Below are 23,675 nucleotides of genomic sequence, written 5' to 3'. Positions count from 1 at the left end.
ACCAAGGTACCCGTGGCATAGCAAATGTAAAACAAAAGGAAGAGGCCAATGATATGTATTATCCTGACACCACACGATTGTCTAGATCCTTACAATTTATCCGCTTTAGGCATTGTGAATTTTCTTTTTTAATAATTGCACTTTTTTTTTTTTTACAGGTAATGGCTAACACCTGGAATTGCCTACCTAATCTGCTATGAAGATGAACAAAAGCAGTAACTTCGCTACTTGTTGATGAAAAATAAGAGGAAATACTATTCCCAAATATGACAAAGCCAATGAATCTACTTCCTCTAATGTTTATGGTAATATGGCCAAACATGTAAAATTTACATAACCACGAATTAAATCACTTGGTTTTTCTCTTAAATTCTCTTCCCAAATACAAATATATCAAAACCTATGGCACACATGCAATAAACCCAATGCCCCATTAGCATGAATCCCCTCACACCTAAATTAGGAGTTAGTTATTAATCATGCTACGTGGCACTCATTTTCTTCTTTCAGACAAGAAGTGAATCTGCAAAAGGAGCTGAACAGATTATTTTCGCAAACAGTTACACATGGAGTGACTAAGTGAAGACTCCTGCCATTCGTCTCCGTGTTCAAGCGTGTGCACTCCGCTTACCAATGACACAGCTACAGAGAAAACTCACCTGTTTTCTTCCTCAAGATCTGCTAGGATTCTCTCTAGCTCCCCTCTTTCCTCACTCTCTAAGGAAATCAAGATCTGGGCAGGACTACGAGGCTGGCTCAGGGGGGGAGTCCTGGTTCAAACTTTGGCAGTAATGCTGGATTAACAAATGTTCATCATCTCTGGAAAATAAAATCAAAGGTTTTGGTTTTTCCACCCCCCTTATTTTGTTTTGGGGTCAGGGACTCAGATGTGTATTTGAAAATAGAAACATTTCTTTGCTCTCAACAATTAGACCTTCCGTTCCCCTATTCTGAAGACATTTAGGTACCGCTGTAGTGATGGACAGTTTAAATTGTTTCTTTTTTCAAAAATCCACATGAAACTTACTGGCCTATTTACACAGATAAACGAAAGACAGAATTATAGAAATACTTGGGAGTTTATTTTAACACTTTAGCCTGTTATCAACTAACAAATATTATTTTTTTTAAAAAAAATAACAATGGCCATTTAATTCTTTTGCTAGTAAGTCTGTCAAGATGATCTGTTCATTAGCCATGGTACTGATACTGATTGGGCAGGGAGGAGGGAAACAAAGTTCTTAAAATAGGAAATAGTATCTTCAGTGGAAGGCAAAAACCCAAAAGAGCTGCTTCAGCCAGCTAATTTTAACTTATAGGTCTCAGAGGTGGGATGTTAACAATAATTAACCTGTGGATAACTGGTTGTTTTAAATACTGTTTAGGTATAAATACAAAATTGAAGGGGGGGAGACACTAAGGTGACTGATTTAAAGAGGATAAGAACAACTCATTCCTTAGGCTGAATCTTAAGCACAATTTCTGTTGTGGGGGCAGGGGAAGGCATCTTCTGAGAGGCAGTTGCAGTCTCCTGGCAAGAAGGAGCTTTCTAGTAACACTCAGGAGAAATCACTCTAAGAATGAAGTGCTCTAAGTTTTTGAAAACTCCATTGTACCTCCAGGTTCTAGGAACTTCATTTTCTTCTTAATGAAACGCTAAAGCTCCTTGTTTCCGGTTCCATGGCGTTAGCATGTGCATAGGCTACCTTTTGCATACCCACTTAATTTTGGTTTTCCGGAGGGGATTTCTGCATAGCCCAGGCTGGCCTTAAGTTGGCAACCCTTCTGTCTCAGCCTCCTGATTACTGGCACGAGTCTGCATGCCAGAGCCACCGCATTCTCAGCTTGAAAAGACCAGGTCCTTAGGAAAATGTTCTCGTGGCTTCCATTTCATTGTCAGTGAATAGAGATAAGTGGTGGAGATGTTACTAATTAAGTAATCACTGGAGCGTTGGGATACATTGCAGTGGGTGACTACTTTGCCTAGCATGCATAAAGGCCTCCTTAACACCACAAAAATAATGATAATAATGAGTATTATGATTTTCAGTGGCATTAAAAAGAAACATTTAAATGAAATCAGCTGATCCATCAAAACTGTTCCTAAATAACATATTTTGCTAAACAACAGAGTGAAATGGATTGCATGTCCTCAGAATGAGCTACAGCTAAATTTTGTTGTAAAATAAAACAATCCAGGTCTTTATCACATAGCTAATATATTATTACCCTCCTCAAATTCTACAATTTTATTGCTAGGGCTTCCCACATTTAACTGGCACCTATACTTGTTGTTAAGTTTTCTTCCTGTTCTCTGTGGCAGTTCCATGACTGCCAGAGACTGTCATATGGATACACTCTAAATTAATGTGGAAGTGTGAGTGCATCTTCAATACAAAACTGGGTAGCCACATAGGCGAACCATTCAAGCCTTTAGACTGAGTTGGTTCTTTAGCTACTCACTTTCCTGCTGGAAGATCACACAACAGCATCACAGTTTTAATTGGGAAAAGGATATTTGTTTGAAATAAATGACTGGCTGTTGACGTCTCTCTTATTATGTTGGTCTCCTCTATGTACTAGATCAGTTGGAATTCAATAATTACACAGAAATCCCACTTTAATACAATTTCCTTTGGCTTAATCCTTATGAAGGTCCCTTTTCATCTGAGCAAGATGCTGGGTTCCCATACATACAATTTAGGATAACTTTTTGCCTATTCTCCAATATAAGATGTTAAGCCATTGTCTTACTATGTCTTATCAAACTAAAAGCATTACTGCACTTGGACTAAAATTCTTCTCTCCATGTTATTTGTTCAGTTAGTGGGTCTTCTATTTCCTCCATACCCTCATGTCTCTTCCTTCCTAATCAACATCTGCTTGGATCATAGCAATGGTCCTCTGTATTCTGTACTAAGTGCAATCCTCTAAACTGGTGATGATGCCTCTGTTTTGGAGCCAAGTGTGTTCTTGGCCATTTGTAACAATAATACATCTCCTTCTTAAAGTGTGATCAAGCTAGCTTATCACCCTAGTGACAAACTGAGACCTGCATTTGTCTTCCCTCATCTGGGAACACTTCACAAGACTGCCTTTCTATGTGACGCTAAAGCATAACAGTCCAAGGAAGAAAAATGCCAACCTAACAGTATATGGGAATAGAAATTCTATAGGAAGGCCACATGTCCACTTCTCATGAGTGGAGGAAATCCGACTTAGTTTGTACTTTGAAATGTCATCTTTTTCCTTATTCCAGTGTGCTCAAAAATTAGCCTTTGATCTAAGTGTTTGAAATCCATAATTTATAGTCATAAGACATTAAATAAATGTAAGTAAGGCGGGTTTTTTTTTGTTTTTGTTTCTGCTATTCTGGATTAATGCTTGTATTTGTATGAGCTCATTCTGTGCCAGGTTTTAAGAACTAAAGAAAAAGTCAATGAATGGCTCCTTGAGAGATCAAATGAATGTGATGTTAATTCCTATATCCTGTTTATTCCTACCTTTGAATCCCTCAAAGCAATTTTATCATCAGGAACATTTTGTAAAAAGAGATAGGATACTTACATGCTCTCATTAGGAGAGATGCTATCATTTAGATAAGATCCATTGCTGTTTTCCATTTCTGCTAGCCTGATAAAAAACGTAAAAGCTCATTAAAACTTATGTGACTTCTTAGAATCTATTCCAGACCTATGCGAACATTCCTGAAAACTAAGGAATAACTCATGGCAAGAGGAGAAAGAAATCTTTCAAATTAAAGGATGTGTGTGTTGTCTTAACCAGTTGAAGCAGCTAGTTAGTAGCTGTGCACTTTTAATGTAAAAACTACCGCAAGCTGTATTTTGTTGCTGTTGGGGGGGATTTTCCCCCATAGACCAATTTTTCTTTCTCTGAGGACCAGTCTTTGTTTGCAGAAGAAAATATTCCCTAAAAACAAATCCACACCTTACACTACCCCTTGTCTTTTAAGAGAATTATTACCTTTCACTGATGATAGACATATATAGCTAATTAATGCTTGCCACAATGGAAGAGCATGTCCAGTAGTCAGGAGGTTGATAAGGGATGGATTCACAAGTGTTCTATGTGTTCTGTCACCGATTTAATAATACAGCCTTTTGACAACCAGAAAAAGTTGAATAGACTTATTTAACAAGCACAAGATAAAATTAGTAGTTCAGCGTTTAGGAATAAAAGTTATCTCAAATACAAAGAAGGTAGTAGAGAAAAGTTCAAGAGTTAGGAAAGTTGTATCTTCTTAAAGTACATTAAATCAATGAAACACAAATAAAAAGTCAGGGCTTTCACATTGTTTAGGTAACACAGTGTCATTTCTCCACAGATTAATATCTAGTCTAGTAGTTTGGAAGGAGGTTAGAGGACTTACAAACCAATTTAGCAAATGTGTTCAGAATATAAAACACAACAAAGCTACCAGAAATGTTGAAAGGCCAGGGTTAAAGTAGATTGTTCTGGACCCATGCTGTTGTTGGTATCCAAAACCTCCATGCAGTAGAATGGCATGCACGTTAGAGGGCAAATTGATTAGTAAAAATCAGAAAGGATTGAGGAAGAAAGAAAATATTTTTTAATTATTATAGGTTAGCTATCCTTGGTTAGTTATTTCAATCAATATTTCCCTGGCATTCAACTAGTCTCATACCTGCTAGCATAATGCTCAATGCGTGAATGAGTATCATCGTGTGAAAGCTGGGGGGACGAGGCAGGCCTATAAGGCAGAAAATGTGGATTAGTCATAGATACCATCCATTACTGGAGAATAGCACCCACCACACACCCTGTTATATGCATGGCTTAGAATGACTTTATTCCAAGCATGCACATGTAGGTAGCTGCTCCTGTATATAGACAGCATCAAATATTTAAATTGATATTGAGAGATGATTTCTTCTTTTCCTTACAAGCCATCAAAAATAAAAGAAAAACTCTCTACAATGTGTCAATTACACAAAAAGGTATGGGAGAATCTACACAGCATTACAGCCCTCTCAGCTCATACATTTTCATATATGAGTGTTCTGAGGCTAGTCTCAGAACTGTTGGGTAAAACTTGGAAACAGCTTACACACATCTATGACAGCATCTTGGGGTTGACTGTAAACTATGTATCCTTAGCAGATTTACAGTCAAGAATTTTAGTTCCACTGAGGCTATTCCATTCTAGTACTTCTTTATAATTCTATCTACCAAGATGTCTATAGAAGGAAGCTACCTAGCCAATTTAATGGTAGCGTTATGCAGTATGCTATAGAAAAAAGGGAATGACTCAATATCATGTAAGCATTTTTAGTAAAGACTATCTAATTTTAGTAAGATGTCATGTATCTACAATAATTCTTACTGGGGCGAGTGTGCACTCAAATCCAGATGGGCAAATAAGAGACAAGGGGTGAGTATAAGTTCTATAGGCAAAATCAAAGGCCCCTGTCTTCAGTAGGGGGTAGACAGGCAGGGATTGTGGTAGGGGTATCTTTTTTTCAGACTCATAGCTGATTCTACTCATTATTTTCGAAAATTTTTATATTTTGGATTAAACTTACCAAAAAAAACCAGAATTTGTTCCAAAAACCATTTGGACTTGTGAGTTTTGCCCTACTTGAAAAGAATAAAAGGTCTTTTTTCCATTTCTCTCCTAATACAGAAAGGACTTAGGGAAGAAAGGCATGAACCCCAAATCCAGCGTAACATGCACAGTGAGGTCTGTTGTTTAGCCTAATACCAAAACAGCATTCAAAGGACTTGGTCTGATCATGAAGATGAAAATGTTTGATTTCTTCTTAAATTTCTGTGTGTATGTGTGTGTAGGTATGTATATATACATATACATACATACACACTTACATTATATATGTGAAGATGAATGGATTATATACTGCTAGGTTTTGCATAGAAAATATGCTGGAAATTGTCTATTTTTTTTAATACGAAACATTATGTTAATTACACACACACACTTAAATTAATGATCATGGCACTGGAGGCCTTCCTTGAGAGATAAAGGTTTTATCATATTGTGGAGGTCAAGTGTAAAATATGAGACCAGTGTTGTCTAGGTCAAGTGTAAAACATGTTTACATTTTCATGTGAAAGCAAAAGAGACAACTATTCAACTTAATAGGCAGATCCAAATATTCCCATGGGAATCTTCACTATATTTTGGAATTAATCTGCTATTTTTATAGAATTTTGAAATAGTTTATTACTAGAAAGCTACAAAGTTTCATATAAAAATATGTATATATATATATACACATATATACATAAAATAAGCTAAAGCCTACCATCGAGGAAAACATATTAGCAGTAATTTTCATTATAATAGTTACTATAGTGGTAGTATATAGACAAAAGAAAGAAAACACAAGACCTTGAAGCAAAGCTACAGCAGGAGAAGAGGGCATGTAAATCCAAAGCATATTAATGCAATCTTATCAAAAGTCTTATACGGAGCTGTAATTCTTAGCCTCAGGGATAATTTCCCATTATTTTATATATTAATGCCCATAGTACCTAGTGCAGCTTGCAATAAGTATACGACCTTGTAATAGTTAGTAATGCTGGAAAGTACAAGAGGCACTGCTAAACCAGACAAGAAGCCAAAAGAAAGTGCTGGTCGGAGTAGAAATAATTGAAAACCAAAAATTAGTAATAATAACTCCAAAAAAATACCTTAAGTATTAAGCCTCCAAAAACACTTTCAAAGGAGGATAATAATATGGCGACTGCTTCCTGCTTTGTAAATACAGAGAAATATACCAACCAGGATCATTTCCGATTATCCCTAAGAAGCTATTTGGCCAATGCCATCTCAAGCATGCATGTGAGAATTCCATGAGCAGGTTTTCATTTACTTAGATTTCAAAGCAGAGGAGCTCCAACAACATTGCCAGCCTGCCTCGTTTGTGGATAAACAAAATGAAAGGCCTATCCTGGATTCAGTTTAAAATACTATGACAGCTACAAAGAAACAAGGGATTTGTCTAAGCAAAAACAAAAGATCTGTATCTCTGGAAGCCGTCCAAGTCTGTGTTCCACATTAAGTAGATTAAATACCACTATTATCATAAGATGCTCCTATCAAATATATTTTAACAAAATAAAACATGTTAGTACCTAATTCTTCTGCTTGAATAGGACAGCTTTACAATAGATTTTTCTATTTTATTAGAAAAGTCTGAGTACAAAGTAATAACATTAGAGTATTAAAGAAAGTACAGACGAGCATGTGGATTTGTTTCTTCCTCCAAATTAGAACACCCACACTCTCTGAAAATCTAGCCAACTTTTCCTAAAATGGCAACCCAACGAATATGTTTTAGTTGTTACAAAAGATAAGTTAATAAATAAGTCATTGATTTTGAACATGCTTCAAGGATTAAGAAAGACAAACGTCCTCAATTTAAAAAGAAGTCACTGCAACACGACTGTGATACTTTCTTCATTAACATAGACTGGATCTTCTCCATTACTTCCAAGGAACTGTTTCCTATTCCTTTTAGTCAAACATTAAAAAAGTTTTCTTCTGAATCCTAACTTTTCAAGACTTCCAGCCTGGTTAAATTTCCTCTGGCAGAGTAAATCTATCTACTGATCCTCAGCGTACGTCAGCAGATCAAGTTTCAAAATTGCTTAGTTATGAAGGCTTCTGACTTCTGCAAACAGAATGCTCAGGTTGGGGAAAATAAATTACTGTCAATATGCAAAACTCCTGCAGTATCGAGTAACTTCTTATTGGTTTAAAGCATTAGGAAGAAAGAAAAGAGACAATGAGGCACTATTTGTAAGTATGGTATCTCAAAATTTAAAAATGGCACAATATAATGTGGGGATTAAAAAAGAAACTGAACTCTTCTTTACGTCCTTTGGCTATTAAAGACCTAAAATACATCTCAATTCCTAGCTTATGTTGGTCTCTATATCTTTGGGGCAAAACCTTATTTAGGTTTAGTTGAATTATATGCCCGAGATAATATAAAAATCAAATAAATTAAAATTCTCACATCAGCCACTCTTTCAAATTAGTTATTTCCCGTTGTTACAGGACAGAGCTAGTAAACTTTAATTTGGTAAAGCATACGGTAAAACAACAAACTATTATTGAAAACACTATATAACTTATATGCAGGCATACTTTTTTTGCTAATGTACATATCAAAGTTCTCTAAAAGATTTCATAGATTTTATTCTTTGAAGAGGTCTCATTGTGGTAGTCAAGCTGGTCTCAAACTCCAGGGCTTGCTTAAGCAGTTCCCCTGCCTCACCCTCTTAAATAGCTAGAACTAGTAGTGTTTATCACAACACCTAGCTCCAAAATAGTTCTGTAACAATGTAAGCTGAAATAAATCATTTGTGTATTATTATATGATATTAGTAGTATTAATAAACACCAGTAGTAGCAGCAGACTATAGAGCAGTCCCTCCTTGCTTAAAGGCATACTGTTTATGAACTGAGTATTTTAGAGAGACGATAAAAATAAGTTTAGCTTACAAGTCAGAATCCTACATTTGTGAAAATTTTTCAAACCGCATGGCATAACCTACTTTTTAAAAACATCCACACACTTCACTGAAATTAGTCAACCAAACTCAGTATCATACTCTAAAATCTATCGTGCTGATTTTTACTAGTCCATTGATAACTGCTTCCAAGGAAACACGCCACGACCCTTCTGAAGGTCTCCATGTATTACTTCTCCAAAAACATGGCTTTCAAATGCTATTATGCAAACGGGAGCCTCTTTCTTGCCTATATTTGAAGGAATATTGAAAATATAAACATGTCTTCCAGGACTACAGCTAAAACCTGCAGAATTCTTTTCAGGTTTCTTAGAACTCAGACCAGAATTCTACTGACTAAGCACCTCAGCAGAGAACTGCAGCTGTACCCAGAGCCTCTGTAAGCTATAATAATGCCTTAGTGAGAAAAAAACAAAGACAGGAAATTAGAATGTCTTTAAACAAAACAGAGCAAAATAAATAAATAAACAAATAAATGAACACACAGAGCAATCAAGCAAGTGATGCTGGTGATCGCAGCACCCTCGGCAAAAGTACTCACACAGAATCTACTGGCCAGAAGTTGATCAGAGTAACGGGACTGCAAAACAAAACACATGAGGTGGTGAAAAGAGACACAAGCAAACCCAGCCGCAACAGAAATTAAGGAAAGGGCGAAGGAAACAAACAAAATACAACCAAAGTATGTCTGAATCATGGAAAGCAACAGCCAAGTAAGAGTGAAAAGTGAAGGAAAAGCAAAACAAATCGCTGTGTGATTGCCGTCAGAGTACGGGAGAATCGAAGGAGGAAGTTTCCAGGAGGCAAAGCCGTCATCCAGGTGACCAGCAGACGCATTTCTACTTACTGTGAAAACCTTCCCTGCGCCTGGGTATTTCTCGCAAGTGGAAAAGAGTGACTAGATATGACCACACAATTAGATACAAAAGACACACGTCCACTGATTTGTGAGGGAACGGAACTCAAAATGAAATACTGGCATCACTCATCTGTAAACAGGTCCCCGAGCTCTTAAAAGGCTTATAAAGGCAATTTGGACTTCAGTATATTTTTTTTCCTTCCTTTGACTTTTGGAAAGATAGCTGTCAAGGGAAAGTGCAATTGAACATCAGCTTATTTGCCTTTTTTTTTTAAGCTAAAGTCAATCCAAAAAGAGAGAAATTGAGAGACTGTTTGCATTTGGGAGTGAAGGAGGGTATTTGGTTGGGAGGAGATCAGATATGTATATCAAATGGAAGTCTGCTTTGCGTCTGCCACTACTCACGTTTCCATGTTGTCCCCCTCTAACACAGTCTGCACTGGCAGGTAGCCCATCGGGGATGCTTCGCAAAATACCTTTTGGTTCGAAATTTGTTCTTCAGTACCATTGGCGAAGTCACGGACATCTTCTCCAGATGTAGTCTAAAACGAAAATCACAAATGAGAACAGCTTTAGGAGAAGCGCCATTTAAAACAAAGGGCCACCCGATCTTCATCTTCATGGCACTGGTTCAGAACAAGGGGTTCTGGGAAGGATGAGCCAAGGCCATGGAATCAAACTTTCCTAACTTGGGTGAGTTCTTTACATTTATAAAACATGTATCAGTGGGAAAAGAGGGGCATTAAAAGCTGAGAAGACAGTACAGTTGGCAAAGTGCTTGCCACCTAAGCCTAAGTTTGGATTCCCAACAGCCACATAAAGGCCAAGCATGGTGGTACCTACTTATAACCCTAGCACTGGGCAAGGCAGAGACAGGTAGATCTCTAGATCTCAGGTACCAGCCAATCAATCTGTGACTTCTAGGTTCTGTTAGAGACTGTGTCTCATAAAGTAGCATAGAGAAAGATGGAGAGAGACACCAGTCTTTAACCGCTGGCCTTCGTACAGACACCAAAAACACATACAAACACACAAAAATAAGTAAAGATTACGAAGAAGAATAAATGAAATATTCAGACTATTTAGCTATTCAATGAATGCTAGTTTATAAAAGACTTAGGCTAACTAAGTTTTACTCTACTTTTCGGTACTTTTAAGCTACTTAGTTGACATTAATATCAGAGTTCACAAACTGCTAGGAGATAATTCATAGCATGGTGGGTGCACTGTCCAATACCGATTACGTCTGTAAGAGGAATAACAGGGAGGGAAAGAGTGAAATGCTTGCGAGGACATCTGGTGATGGATGAAATCCATGGTCTAAAGCAGAGCAGAGCCCCCGTAAATCTTGCTAATAAAATACAGATTTTGATCTCTAAAACTCCAGCTGGGGCCTGAAAGTATACATTCCTGAGGCTCCTGGGTGCATTCATGTGGGGTTTCTGTGCCTCTATGATCCCTGAACCTGTGGGCTTCCCATCTCAGTAGGATTTTTCTCAATGCCTGATAGCTACTGAATATTTTCCCTCAGACATGTTAGAGGTTTCTCGACTTCTTATAGAACCTTGGACAAACTTTATAAACCTCAGCACGACAGAGTCCTCATCTATCAAAGGGGAATAAAAATATAACAATACCTGCTGGGTGGTGGTGGCATGTGCCTTTAATCCCAGAACTTGGAGGCAGAGGCAGGCAGATCTCTGAATCCGAGGCCAGTCTGGACAAAGAGTGAGTTCCAGGACAGCTAGGACTACACAAAGAAACCCTATCTTGAAAAACAACCAAAAAAAAAAAAAAACACCCAACACCCCAAAATAATAATATTAAAAATAACAGTACCATTGCCCATGGTAAGTACGACTGATTAAGTATTGTCATATGACGCATATTTTTCAGAGTCAGTTGCTAACGTCACAAAGCTCAAGGTGAACAACAGTGATCGAGGGTAGTATGGTATGCTTTTTGAGGAATACACATACTACTTCTCCATTTTCAACGTGCCCTACGGCCGTGAGTCTTCCCTATATGATTGCTAAGGTTGTACAAAAGAAATGTGAGATGGCCTCCCTACAACCATGCAAAAAGAGAACAACGTATGCATTCATTCTGAGTACTAATTGAACACCAGTCACCTCTGATGGGTATTAGAACCTGCGTCATACAGACATAGGGTGGTGGAACTTAAAAACAAAACAAATAAAAAGAAACACCAAAAAAAAGCAAAACCAAGAATGACTTGCAATATCCAAATATAGAATTCCTCTCAGGTGAATGAACGCATGTCAGGAGGACATTAACTTACCGGAGTGCAGTATTCTACCATGGGGTAGTGCATTTTATGACCCTTTGCCACTCGACCAGAAAAAAAGCAGCTTTGGCAGATGTCATAGTTAAAGTGCTTTAGACTTCTGTACCTGAAATAGAACAGAAACAAACACATATGTACTTCTTCAGGTCATAGACCGAAAGAACACTCTAGGAAACCCTCCACTACACTGCCAAGAGGAAAAACAAAGTAGTCTTCATTAGTCCTGCATAGTAAACAATTAACTCCCACCCCAAGCTTCTCCAGTGCCTTTTCTACGGTATCAAAACATTTTGGCAGAAAGATTATCCCATACACATATGGAAGGAAGAATAAAAAACTCAATCCTTATTTTAACTACATTGAAACTCTTTCAGATTAAAAGGGAAAGGATGGGCAAACTCTTAGTCTTTTAAAGACCAAATACTCAACTTTGAAAGAACTTCAAAGTGAACGATTGTCAAGAGTTTTCTGAAATACTTATCACAAAATTACAAAAATGAACTTACTCATAAGAAATCTAAATAAGAACTCAAATTAAAATAACTCTTCCTTTAATTATATAATCTGTAATTGGCTGGCATGATTCATCTTCATGTCAATTGGACAACTTCTTCTCTCCAGAAATTCCTCACCATATTACTCAAAAATGACACCCTCCAAAAAAGCCAACAACAACATTGAAATTAAATGGAGGATTTTCTCATTTCTCAGGACTGGTTGGTACATTTTCCTTCAGACTCAGAATACTATATATTTGTTTCATTCCCCCTGATTTTTGCCTTCTCAGATAAGAGCCTCAGCCAATTCAGATAAACATATTCTTGATGTCACATATGGGAAAGTGGGAAGAAAAGCTAGCATTTCTTTTTTTTTTTTAGATCTCAACCATCATTTCAGAAGGAATAAGGAAGAAAGAGAAGTGTTGATTCTTAAAATAATCTAATTTGATAAGGACAAAAGAATTGAAGGGTAAAAAAGGGAAAGAAAAATGGCCATTCTTAGATCCTCCAAAGCACGGTCTTTTTTTTATTTTATAAAATTTTCTTCTGTTGTATAAAAATCCCACTGGCTCACGAAGCTGGCTCAGGAAGATAAGAAGGAACGCAGTCACCTGCAGCTCCCCTCCCAGTCTTGTAGGCTCTATAGTATCATTCTCACCTGTCCAAAGCCAGTAAGGAAAAAAGGTATATTTTATAAGGATCTGTCTAACTATGCTTTAGAAACCTGTAAGGCTTTTTGAAAAAAGCCACATGAAATTACACGAGGAAAAACATCAATGGTAAAAGAACAGTGTAGTTTAACAAAAATAGAAAATAAAGTCATAAAATATATTCAAGCACAACTAGAAATGAATATGTACATTGGCTGCTAAATGAATTCAGAAGGGGCATAGCTCCATAGCCGGTGTATAATCCTGTTGTTTATTTTTGCTCTGGAAAGGCTCATATCAATCCAGATGTTTAAATGCATCATCATTTCAGAATTAGGACTTGGGATTATTATTAGTTTAGTTCATTTAAAAATATCCTACTTCTCCAAATGAGTCGATTGTTTTCCACGTCATTTTAAAAATACCAAAATAATAGCACGCTGGTTCCCCATACCTCTCACCTTCACATTTATAAGGAATGCTTTCTGTTTTTAGCTGCTTTGTGAATCTCATTTGCGTGCCTACCTTTTATTCCCTTAGGATTTCACCATGATACTATGGAAAGAAGAGAATCAGATTCAAAGAAAAAGAAGAAAGTTCTCAGATGCCTGGAATAATTCTTGTTACTTAAGGGGTAAAAAGAAGTGCTGCCAAGTGAGAAAGAAACTGAGCTACCAGGATGCGTCTTCCCAGAATAGAATCAACTCTTCGTTTTATAACTGATTCTTGGAGAATTTCTATAAACAGAAAAGGCCATGAAAAAAGAAAACAAGGGTAAAAATGTTTGAGTTCCAGGAAGGAGGAGGCACAGTTCATCTGGATACCCTTGACCAACAAATAATTCTGTGGAGACAGGTACTCTGTCTCGCCCAACTCAAAATGTGACTGTGAAGAGGGAAGGTGGAAGGAGACATCTGCCTAATGAGTCAGGTCCACCAAAATAACCCTGTGATCAGGGGAATGACAGCCGTGATCGATGCTTTGGCTGCATCACTTTCTCTCCCGCTTTGGAGAGGAGCAAACTAACAGCAAACTGGCATGGGAGGCAAAAGACCAAGTCATGAATGCGTGAGAGACGGTAAGGTTATTTTGTCAGAGCCCAATACCTGAATCCAATGATTGGACACTCCTTGCAGATGTTACACTTGGCCTGGTGCTTGGCTGTTTCCGCAGCAGCCACTCTGTGCAAAACGGGCAGCCACACCATAGACTGGGGTTCTAGGCGCATCCAGTCGAGGAAGAGGGCCGCTTCAATCTCAGGTTTATTATTGGCCTGGGAAAGGAGAAGGGATTGGAAGGAAAGGTGGCAAGAGAGGAAGGAGGCGTTAATTTGTTTAGGTAATAAATCGAAAAGAAAGAATAGCGAGAATCACAGTTTCTCAGCAAGGTCCTCTGCTCAGAGCTTTTTCTCCCCTGCTAAGGTCCTTTTACCCTCTACCAAGAAAATTACCCCACTTAACCATTAAATGACAACAAAACAAAACAAAGAAATCGGTTTAAAGGACAAGCAAAAACACACAGCTGAACGAGATTAGATTTACCTCTAAGTTTTTGAACGGATATGTGAAAGTTGGCTGGAAGTAACTGCAAAGTGTTTACTGTTTAAAATTTAAAGGAAGGGTAAATACTTCAAGAACTATTGATTCTTTTTTTTTCCTTCTGCAGGAATTCCTTTTCATTGACTCCCAGTGAAGAACTTTAAGTTTTAATCTAGTTCCAAAGTCTCATATTTACCGTTAAGAAAACAGACACAGATCATGATAGCAGAGAAGCAGCGTCTCAAAGTGTATACTGCTAACTGATGGCAAAGCTGATTCCAGTCCCCAGCCATCCTGGCTTCTGGATTCTACCATGGTGTCCCATTGCTTCTCTATTTCTTTTTCTCAAGGCCGCATGACTCATTTCAGATAGTACAATCATCTTAAAACATACAAAACGTATTTACCCATTGGCTATTGTAGTCATGCATTTTAATCATACGGTGTGTTTTTAACCCTACAGGATTGTAATTTTCTATCTCACTAGATTCACACTCACACACACACACACACACACACACACACACACACACACACACACACACTGGATTTATCTCTTTACTGCTTTCTTAGTATCAGTCATACAACTGAAATCAGTTCTGTCTGAAGTATATTCTTTACAATTTTCCTTTGGAAGATGTCTATTGGACATAGATTTTTCCGGATTCTCTTTCAAAATATCTCCCTTTTAAGCGATACTCTTGATAGCAGTATTTAGTGGATATAAAATTCTATATGGAAGGTTCTGGGGAATGTTTGCCCTCTTTTCGTCTTAGCATAATGAAATGTTATTTTACTTTTGTCTCCATTTCTGTGCTGCTACTACTGAGACGATTGCTATTGCTCTGAAATTCCTTGTCCTTCTCCAGCCTTGAGTTGCTCCGTGGTTTTATTTGTATTGCTTAGGATTCAGTGAGTTCCTGAAATCTGGCTTAGAGTATTACGTCAGCTCTAGAATCTGCTCAGTTATGATTTCACCAAATAACTTCTTCTGCATTCCTTCTCAAATTTCCTTACCCAGGTGTTAGACTTCCACATTCTCCATTGTACTAATCAAGCCTTCTGTAGCATCCTCCCGTTTATAACCCTTTATTTGTAAACATCCATGTCTAATCATTTTCTCTGTCCTATTATCTGCAAAAATTCATTTCCTCAGCTACATTCAGTTTGCTATAAAGTTTTAAATTTTTTTTAGATCATACTTATCTATTTCATGTGCATGTCTGTATGCCTGGATGTGTATGTACCTCATGCATGTAGAAAACTCTCAGAAGAGAAGTTGTCGTTGATTGGGATTTACAGGCAGTTGTTAGCCACCATGTGGGGGCTGGAAACTGAACCCAGTTACTTTGCAAGAACAGCAACTGTTCTGAACTGCGGAGTCATCATCAGTCCCTAAAGTTTTACAATTTCAGTTTTAACCATTTGAACAATTGTGAATTTTCTTTGCAGTGCTGGAAACGAGACCTATTACCTTGAAAATGTTAGGTCAGGACTATTGAACTATGAACTTAATACTGCTTATCCTATTTCTTAATACCTAGACGCTCTACTTGGTCAGTTTTAAAGACAGTTACAAAGCTTATATGTAGTTCCCAGAAGATGTTTTCTGTCAGGGTCAAATATGGGCCTATAGTTTTCACTGCTATCTTTTACTTTTCTACCAGCATAAACATCATTTAAAAATAGCCTGCCTGGCTGAATCAGCATGCTCGGGACCAGCACAAGCCTGCACCAGGTCCTCTGCATATGACATCCAGGTAATGTTTTCCTGGGACTCCTGAATGTGCAAATGAGTGGGTCTCTGATTCTTGTGCCCGCTCTTAGGATCTTTTCCCCCTATTGGCTGGTCTTGTCCAAGTTCGGTTTGGAAGTTTTTTTTTTTTCTTTTGTTTGTTTTTTTTTTTTTTTTTTTTTTTTAATCTGACCTATTTCCACTCACTTTGATTTCTTACATGCTTAGCTTTGGAAGTTTTTTTTTCCTATGTAACACTCTATAGATACTTTCTGAACATACTTTGAACTACTGAATAAAATCCCCTTCTCCACAGATGATTTTACATTTGGTCTACCAAGAAAGTGAGGGTCTTGGACCATCTAAACTGAATCTGTGACATGGGACCCTTAGTAGAATACAAGCACTATGCGAAGTGTTATCCCTCTCTGCCCCTCTCAGCACAGACCTTGCTAATAAAAGATCTAACCACATCACAGACAAAAACGGTAACTGGGCTGAGACCTCCCTGACCTTGCAGCACTGACCTCTCCAGCAGTACCGCAGTCCTCCCTTACTCCTAAGGATAAACTTAACACCAAAATAACAAGCTGTTTAACCTTGGATTTCCTTGCTACAAAAATGGTATCAATTCAAACCATTGACCAAAAACCTCTGCCAATCCCTGTTCTCTATGTAAGAGTCATCACAGACAAACTGTGGAATTATTTTTTAAAGGAATCACTGAATGTAAAGACGAAAGAGATCATGCAAATCAATTCATTCTTTTTGGACTGGCACCATGGAGCTGTTCTTCAGAGTCCAAACTCTCTTCTCCTGTGCCAGTGTGTTTGTCCAGCTACTGTCTAAGTAGCAGCCAGGTGAGAAGGCAGACATTCTTAAAGGATGTATAATGGACCCCAGTCAAAAGCGACCCATCATGCTGAGCTGAAAGCACAGCAAGCACACAAAGGACAGAAAAGCTCTATATTCACAGCCCTAGAATCCAAACCTAAACTTCGCTACTCACTGTCCATGCGGTCTGGGGAAAAGCTCCTTAGCTTTATGCCATAATCTTCAGCTGGTTTGAAATGAAACTTTTTAATGTTATCTGCTTTGCAGGACTGTTTTAAGATTATGTGAGTTAACAGACTGAAAGGTATCTATGTCGGTATTTGGCACATAGCAAGAAGCATGTTTTCTGAGGTTATCATTCCCAGTATCATTGAACTGATTGGAAACTTAGACTCCAAGGCTTCATATATGCTATCTTTGCACAGTCCTTTCAATAGTTATCAGAACTTCCATCTTTGCCTCTTCCTTTTCATCCCTGTTTCTTTTATTTCTTTCTGTGGCATGTCTTGGCTTGCCAATACCCGTCAAAAAACAATTTTCTAAATATGTTCTACTGGGAAGGAAACCTCCATTTTTCTGTACTGGGTAATGGATCACCTTTATTTAATCTAAACTACAATTTCTGCAGGAGTCAACCCTCTAGGTCCGTGTTTTCCAGTAGTACATCCAGCAAAATCCTTTATGAAAATGAAGTTGGTTAAATTCATTAAGGATTAATCACTGTAACTGTATCTTATATCCACCTATTAAGACATTTCGCACTTTAAAATCCTTAAGACTTTAACAATTAAATATGAAGGTCATCAGTGAAAAACCATGCCAAACTATGTTTCACCTCAAAACTTCCCCATTTATAATTCAGTGACCCCAATAACTTTATTCACTTCTAGTTGATAAGGTCTGTGAGTGCCATAACACATTAACACTCCTCTGAGCATTGTGGGGACACTGTTCTCTTCGCTTACTCATAGTCTTATATACTTATATATACTATATACCCAAGTATAAAGTCTTACCCACTTTATACTTGTCTTATTGGGATTTATTTCTTTCACATCTGTCAAGAAATTCCTATTGGGTTGAGTCCATTGTAACCATTTCATTGGTTTAAGAATCCTGACAACAATAAATTAGCCATTCCCAACTTAGGACTTTTCAGATTTCAAAATATGTGCTCTCTCTTCAGATTGAAAAGTTACTGGGGAAGGCAAGGATGGTGGCGCACGCCTTTAATCCCAGCACTAAGAAGCAGAGGCAGGCGAAGCTCTTTGAATTCAAGGCCAGAGTCTACATAGTGGTTTCTAGGGCAGCTAGGGCTATGTAGAGAGACCATGTCACTAAAAGAGGAGGGGGGGGGGAGATTAGTGCTGAAAGCCTTGAATAGATCGAAGGGAAACATTAAGACATACTGTGAGAGCCTACATGTTTAACATAACCTGTGATTCTGTCCTCTCTGGTTGTTGAGTTCTCCCCAGTAACATCATCTAGTCTGTGCTGCATACATTCCTCCATCACACAAAGACTTAATGAGAGGCTTTGTCAAAAGAACTGCCAAGTACTCAGCTACAATATGTCCTATAATAATCTCTTGCTCCACTGGTCTAGAAACCAACTTTAGCAAAATAACCCTTTCTAGCCAGGAGACAAACCATCATAGAAAAGTGGCAAGTTGAAAAGCATTACTAATTCGCTACTATTTATGGTGTGAATCTACTGATGCTTAATCCGAATGTATATATTTAATCTGACTTATTTTTAAAGGATAGACTAATGATGCATTAAGAGACATGCCACAGGGTAAGAATTCATCCTTAATACAAAGTACAAATTATAATGTAAAATGTCCCTTCACTCCCCCCAAAAAAGAACAAGAAAACAATCTGAGTATGAGTCAGCTACAAGAATAACCATAAAGAAATACAGGAGGGGCCAAGGGCTCAGTAGTAGGGCACATGCTTAACATGTATGAAGCCCTGAGTTCCATCCCTAGGACTATAAAAGGGAAGGGGCTGGGGATAAGATTCACTGGATGGGAGACCTTGCTGCATATGCATGAAAACTAGAGTTCAAATTTCCAGCCACATGGGCCTGAAACTCTGGTGCTATAAGGAAGTGAAGATAATAAAATCACTGGGGCTTGAGGGTCATCAACTTATCTCCAGGTTAAGTGAGAGACCCTGGTTCGGGGGACTTGGCAGAAAGTGATGAAACAGGATACCCAACATCCTCCTGTGGTCTGGGCATGGAAAGGAGTACATGTATCTGCTCACACATGTATACATTCATCACACACACACACACACACACACACACACACACACACACACACACACGGGAGAAAACAGAAATAAATGCATAAAAGATAGAAACTCTATGCCTATAATGCGTAATTAATAGTAGGGAACAGAGACTAATAGTATTGAAGGTCATGTGAGAAGAAATGATCTCATTACTCTCACATACTTCAATCCTTTTGTGGAAAATCAGTGTCTACAGAAGGGAAGGGGCTTCTAGTCCCCAGCCCTAACCAACCAATGAGTTATTGAAAGTTGGTGGCTTCTGCTATGGAAGTCAGTATGGTGGACCCTCAGAAAACCAAGAATAGATCTATTTCAAGATCCAACTCTTGGGCATATACTCAAAAGACTAAATCCTGCCGGAGAGTTACGTGCCCGTCCATGTCCTTGTCGCTGTACTCATAAAAGCCAAAAAAGGGAATCAGTCTAGATGTCCATGAGCAGATGAATGGATAACGTAACTGGAACATTAACACAATGACATATTACTCAGCAATTAAAAAACAAAATGATTCAATTCACAGGTAAATAGATGAGGCTAAAAAAATCGTCTAGAGTGAGATAACCCACACCCAAAAAGAGAAGTACTGAGTGTAATCTCTTATGTATGGATGTTAACTTTTAAGACTGCAATAGGTATGCTATAAGCTATATAAATGTAGAGGTTTGGTATAGAGTAAGGGAGTAGGGAAGATGGGAGGATCTTACAAAGAAAGGAAAATAGAATAGACAGTTACAGAAACATGGGGTGAGACTGGAGTGGGATGATCAAACAGGCAGGGAGAGGGAAGAGAGAGGAAGGGGAGAATATGGAGAGGGACAACTAACACTAAGGGCTATTTGAGCGGTCATATTGAAATCTACTACTGCAGAAACTTCTTAAAATATGTACATATATGAACAGAATCTCAATGGAGTCTGCAAATAATGGAGGAGGTGAAGTCCCAAACTCAACATCTTTTACCATCAAGTGAAACACCCAGTTCGAGGAATGAGTGACATCTAACAGGACTGCTGGTAAAACGGGTTCCATGGATACCTCTAAACAACTTGGGTTGTTGCTAAGGCTATTGGTTGCTCTTCACAAACTGTTGGTAAGGTCCAATTACTGAAGATAACACAAACACAAAAATCAAGCTGGTGTCTACTAGAGACTTTAAGCCTATTAACTAGTGACCTTCAATACTATGTTTGCAGTATTGGAAGGTACTCTGCACACTATCAGAGGAGAGGAAAACACAACTCCCAACACACACACACTCTTAGATTTACAGTGATGACCTGCAGTTAGGATGTGTGAGTGAAATTGTGGTACAAAGCTTGTGGGATTAATGAGGCACTATCTGATTGGATTTAAGGCCCGGGCAAGGAAGTGAAACCCATGCCTGAAACTGCCTGAGTGACCAAGAACCTGAGACTTAGAGAGGCCATGTACCTATGAGAAAAGCAAACACTAGTGTTCTACTAATGGGATACAGCAATAAAATGACCCTTAACGGCATTCTGCCATACCCATAGATCAGTATCTTGTTCAGCCATTATCAGAGAAGTTCCATCCTGTGGCAGATAAAAACAAATACAGATACCCACAACTGGATGATGTACTCGGAGTGAGAGACCTTGGGACAAGATGAGATATCTCCATCCAATTTCTCCCCTCAGGGCTCAGGTAACTTTGTAGAGAGAAAGTGGGTAGACTGTAAGAGTCAATAGAAGACACTGAAGAAACAGGGTCTTGTAAACACAACACGACTGGCACACATGAACTCACAGGGACTGGGGCATCATGCACATGGCCTGCAAACTTCTAAGCCAGATGGGGTCCCAGCTCTGAGAGTGTAAGTGGACACAAGCCCCCACCTCTAACCAAATGTATCTTCAATTGTCAACTGCGTGCAAAAGAAAAAACAGTTTTCTTCAATGAAGTCTCACTGGGTACACAAACCGTGCTTAGGGTAGGCGCCATGTCCAGCAATGGACAATATGAATCAAACTTAATAGTATTTTTGTACATATTTTTGTCTCACAATTCTTTGTTTGGGCATGTTTTATCTTACTGCTCTTTTGCTTGTACAATATGGTTTCTGATTCTGTGTCTTTATAGGTTTTTTCCTCTGTCTGTCTATGTGTATATGCGCTTCTCTTTGTTTTATATTATTGTTTTTCTTAATTGCCTGTTTGTTTTCTAAAGAGAGATAGAAGGTGGAGTTTGGTAGGTTGGGAGCATCAGGAAAAGATGAAGGAAGGGAACTATGATCAGAATATATTTTATGAAAAAAGTATTTTCCACTAAAAAAGCAGTTGCTGGCCACTCAGTTTTCTTTAAGGGTTTGACTTCTTATAGGTGGCCCATGATAAAGTGGATGGTCCCACATCCAAGGACAACACAAAATGGACCTGGCAGGTTATTTTTCTTTAAGAGACTAGATGTGGCTATACATGCCTTTGATTCCAAATAGTGGGAGGCAGAGGACAACTTGTTCTACACAATTAGTTCAAGGTCAGCTAAAGCTACAAAAAAGGCACAGTAAGTTGGGAGCTGGTAGAGAGATGACAGCTGGATCTAGGAAGTAGGGGGAAAGGGTAAGTATGATCAAAATACATTGTGTGAAGCCCTCAATGAATTAATAAAAATATTAAATTAAAAGCAAAACAGTGTCTAATTCTAGGGCCTACCACTAACCCAGAACTTAGAGGAGACTCTACGTAAAGGTACAACAATAATTTAGGGGTTTGAAAGACCAAAGAACTACTTAAGGGAAATGGGATTATTTAGCCATGAAAACAGAGGGAGAAGGGGGAAGAACAAGCAAGAAAGAGTGGCTGAAAGGCGATGTAATAACAGTTTTCAATTATGTGAATGGCTCTTGCATAGGGGCTTGTGACCAGCTGTTCTATGCCTCCACTGGGGAATGAACAAGAAGAAACAGGCTTAAGCAGCATGAAGAATTTAGGCTGTAACTCACACGGAAGAATTTCCTGGTGCTGAAAGTTGTTAAAGCATTAGTGTGAATTACCAAGGGAAGCAGTAGACTGTGCGCTTTCAAAATACTAGATATTCTCTGGTGCTTAAAGGTTGGAAATTTCAACTTTCTTCCCAGCTCTTAAGATACAAGAGCCATCATTTTGCCTCTTTTAGAACTGCTCGCCAGTGCCAACTGACAGCACTGAAGATAAGATATGGGGGTTCACATTCTTATTCTGTTTCCATCTTTCATTTTTATAACAAAACTACTCTGTATCCCTATGGTATATTTTCTCTGCTTTTGTCTGGCAACAAAGAAGAAGGAATTAAAAATCAGGCAAGCTTCTATAAAGTTCTAACAGAACTAGAGTTAAATCCAAACTGAAATTGCATTTTGATCATTCTAAGGAAATACACACACACACACACACACACACACACACACACAGAGAGAGAGAGAGAGAGAGAGACAGAGAGAGACAGAGAGACAAAGAGAGACAGAGAGAGACAGAGACAGACAGAGATGCATGACTGGGTACTAAATTGATGAGGCATTCTAAGTAAAAAAAAATGAAGGCATTCAATGGATTGAGATGATTCTTATGGATTCCTTACATACATAAAGCCTCAGGCATTATCAAGGATGACTTTAGCTTTAACCTTAAATGCTGCTTTTAAGTAAACTATGCGAAAGGCAATCTATGCCCTGGGTTTTCTTTAATGGATGGTGTTATTTTGTTTTTACTTTTGTTTTTGGCACTACCACTTTTTCCCTCCGCCATTGCATATGCATAAAAAAAGGTGCCCTGGCCGGGCGGTGGTGGCGCACACCTTTAATCCCAGCACTCGGGAGGCAGAGGCAGGCGGATCTCTGTGAGTTCGAGGCCAGCCTGGTCTACAAGAGCTAGTTCCAGGACAGGCTCTAAAAAGAAAAAAAAAAAAGCTGCAGAGAAACCCTGTCTCGAAAAACAAAAACAAAACAAAACAAAAAAAAAGGTGCCCTGGTTCCTTCCACTGTGATAAGCAGGGTTTGGAAGCATCTTGATTTTCCTTATCTCTTTGTCCAGGGCAGAATGGGGGAATTTGAGAACACAGCTTGGTTGGTAAAGGGCTTATGTAGAATGCAGAAAGCCTTGGTTTTGCCCAAAGCGTCATATAAGATTGGGTGCAGTGGTACACATCTGCATTTCCAGCATTCAGGAGGTGGAGGAAGGATGAGCAACCAGAAGGCAAGGTCATTCTTGGTCACATGCTGAGTTTCACGAGACCAATCTGGAATGTGTGAGACCCCCATATTATCTTCAAATGAAAGAAAGAAATAAAAGAAAAAAAAAGGATAGATTTTAAGCATGAGAGTTTGGAGAAACGATTGGTTGTCATTAGTGTTATTTTGTCACAGCATATTGGAGGGTGACTTTATGCAAATGTCACTTTTTATACAAGTAAGT

At 38.4% G+C, this 23,675-nt stretch overlaps 1 protein-coding gene across 1 annotated transcript in view; it reads right to left on the bottom strand.

Moving 5' to 3' along the window:
* The window catches only part of Dmd (dystrophin), a 1,847,711-nt gene that overhangs the window by 52,374 nt on the left and 1,771,662 nt on the right, over nucleotides 1-23,675 (bottom strand). The window contains 10 exon segments of the mRNA XM_038316167.1: nucleotides 660-763; nucleotides 765-819; nucleotides 3,568-3,633; nucleotides 4,667-4,732; nucleotides 9,083-9,121; nucleotides 9,806-9,857; nucleotides 9,860-9,905; nucleotides 9,907-9,942; nucleotides 11,703-11,814; nucleotides 13,965-14,131. Coding sequence (XP_038172095.1) covers nucleotides 660-763; nucleotides 765-819; nucleotides 3,568-3,633; nucleotides 4,667-4,732; nucleotides 9,083-9,121; nucleotides 9,806-9,857; nucleotides 9,860-9,905; nucleotides 9,907-9,942; nucleotides 11,703-11,814; nucleotides 13,965-14,131 — 743 coding nt within the window.

The sequence above is a fragment of the Arvicola amphibius genome, chromosome X (assembly GCF_903992535.2).
Source record: "Arvicola amphibius chromosome X, mArvAmp1.2, whole genome shotgun sequence".
Classification (NCBI taxonomy): Eukaryota; Metazoa; Chordata; class Mammalia; order Rodentia; family Cricetidae; genus Arvicola; species Arvicola amphibius.
The sequence above is the reverse complement of the archived record's forward strand: the minus strand, read 5'-3'. Positions and strand labels throughout refer to the sequence as shown.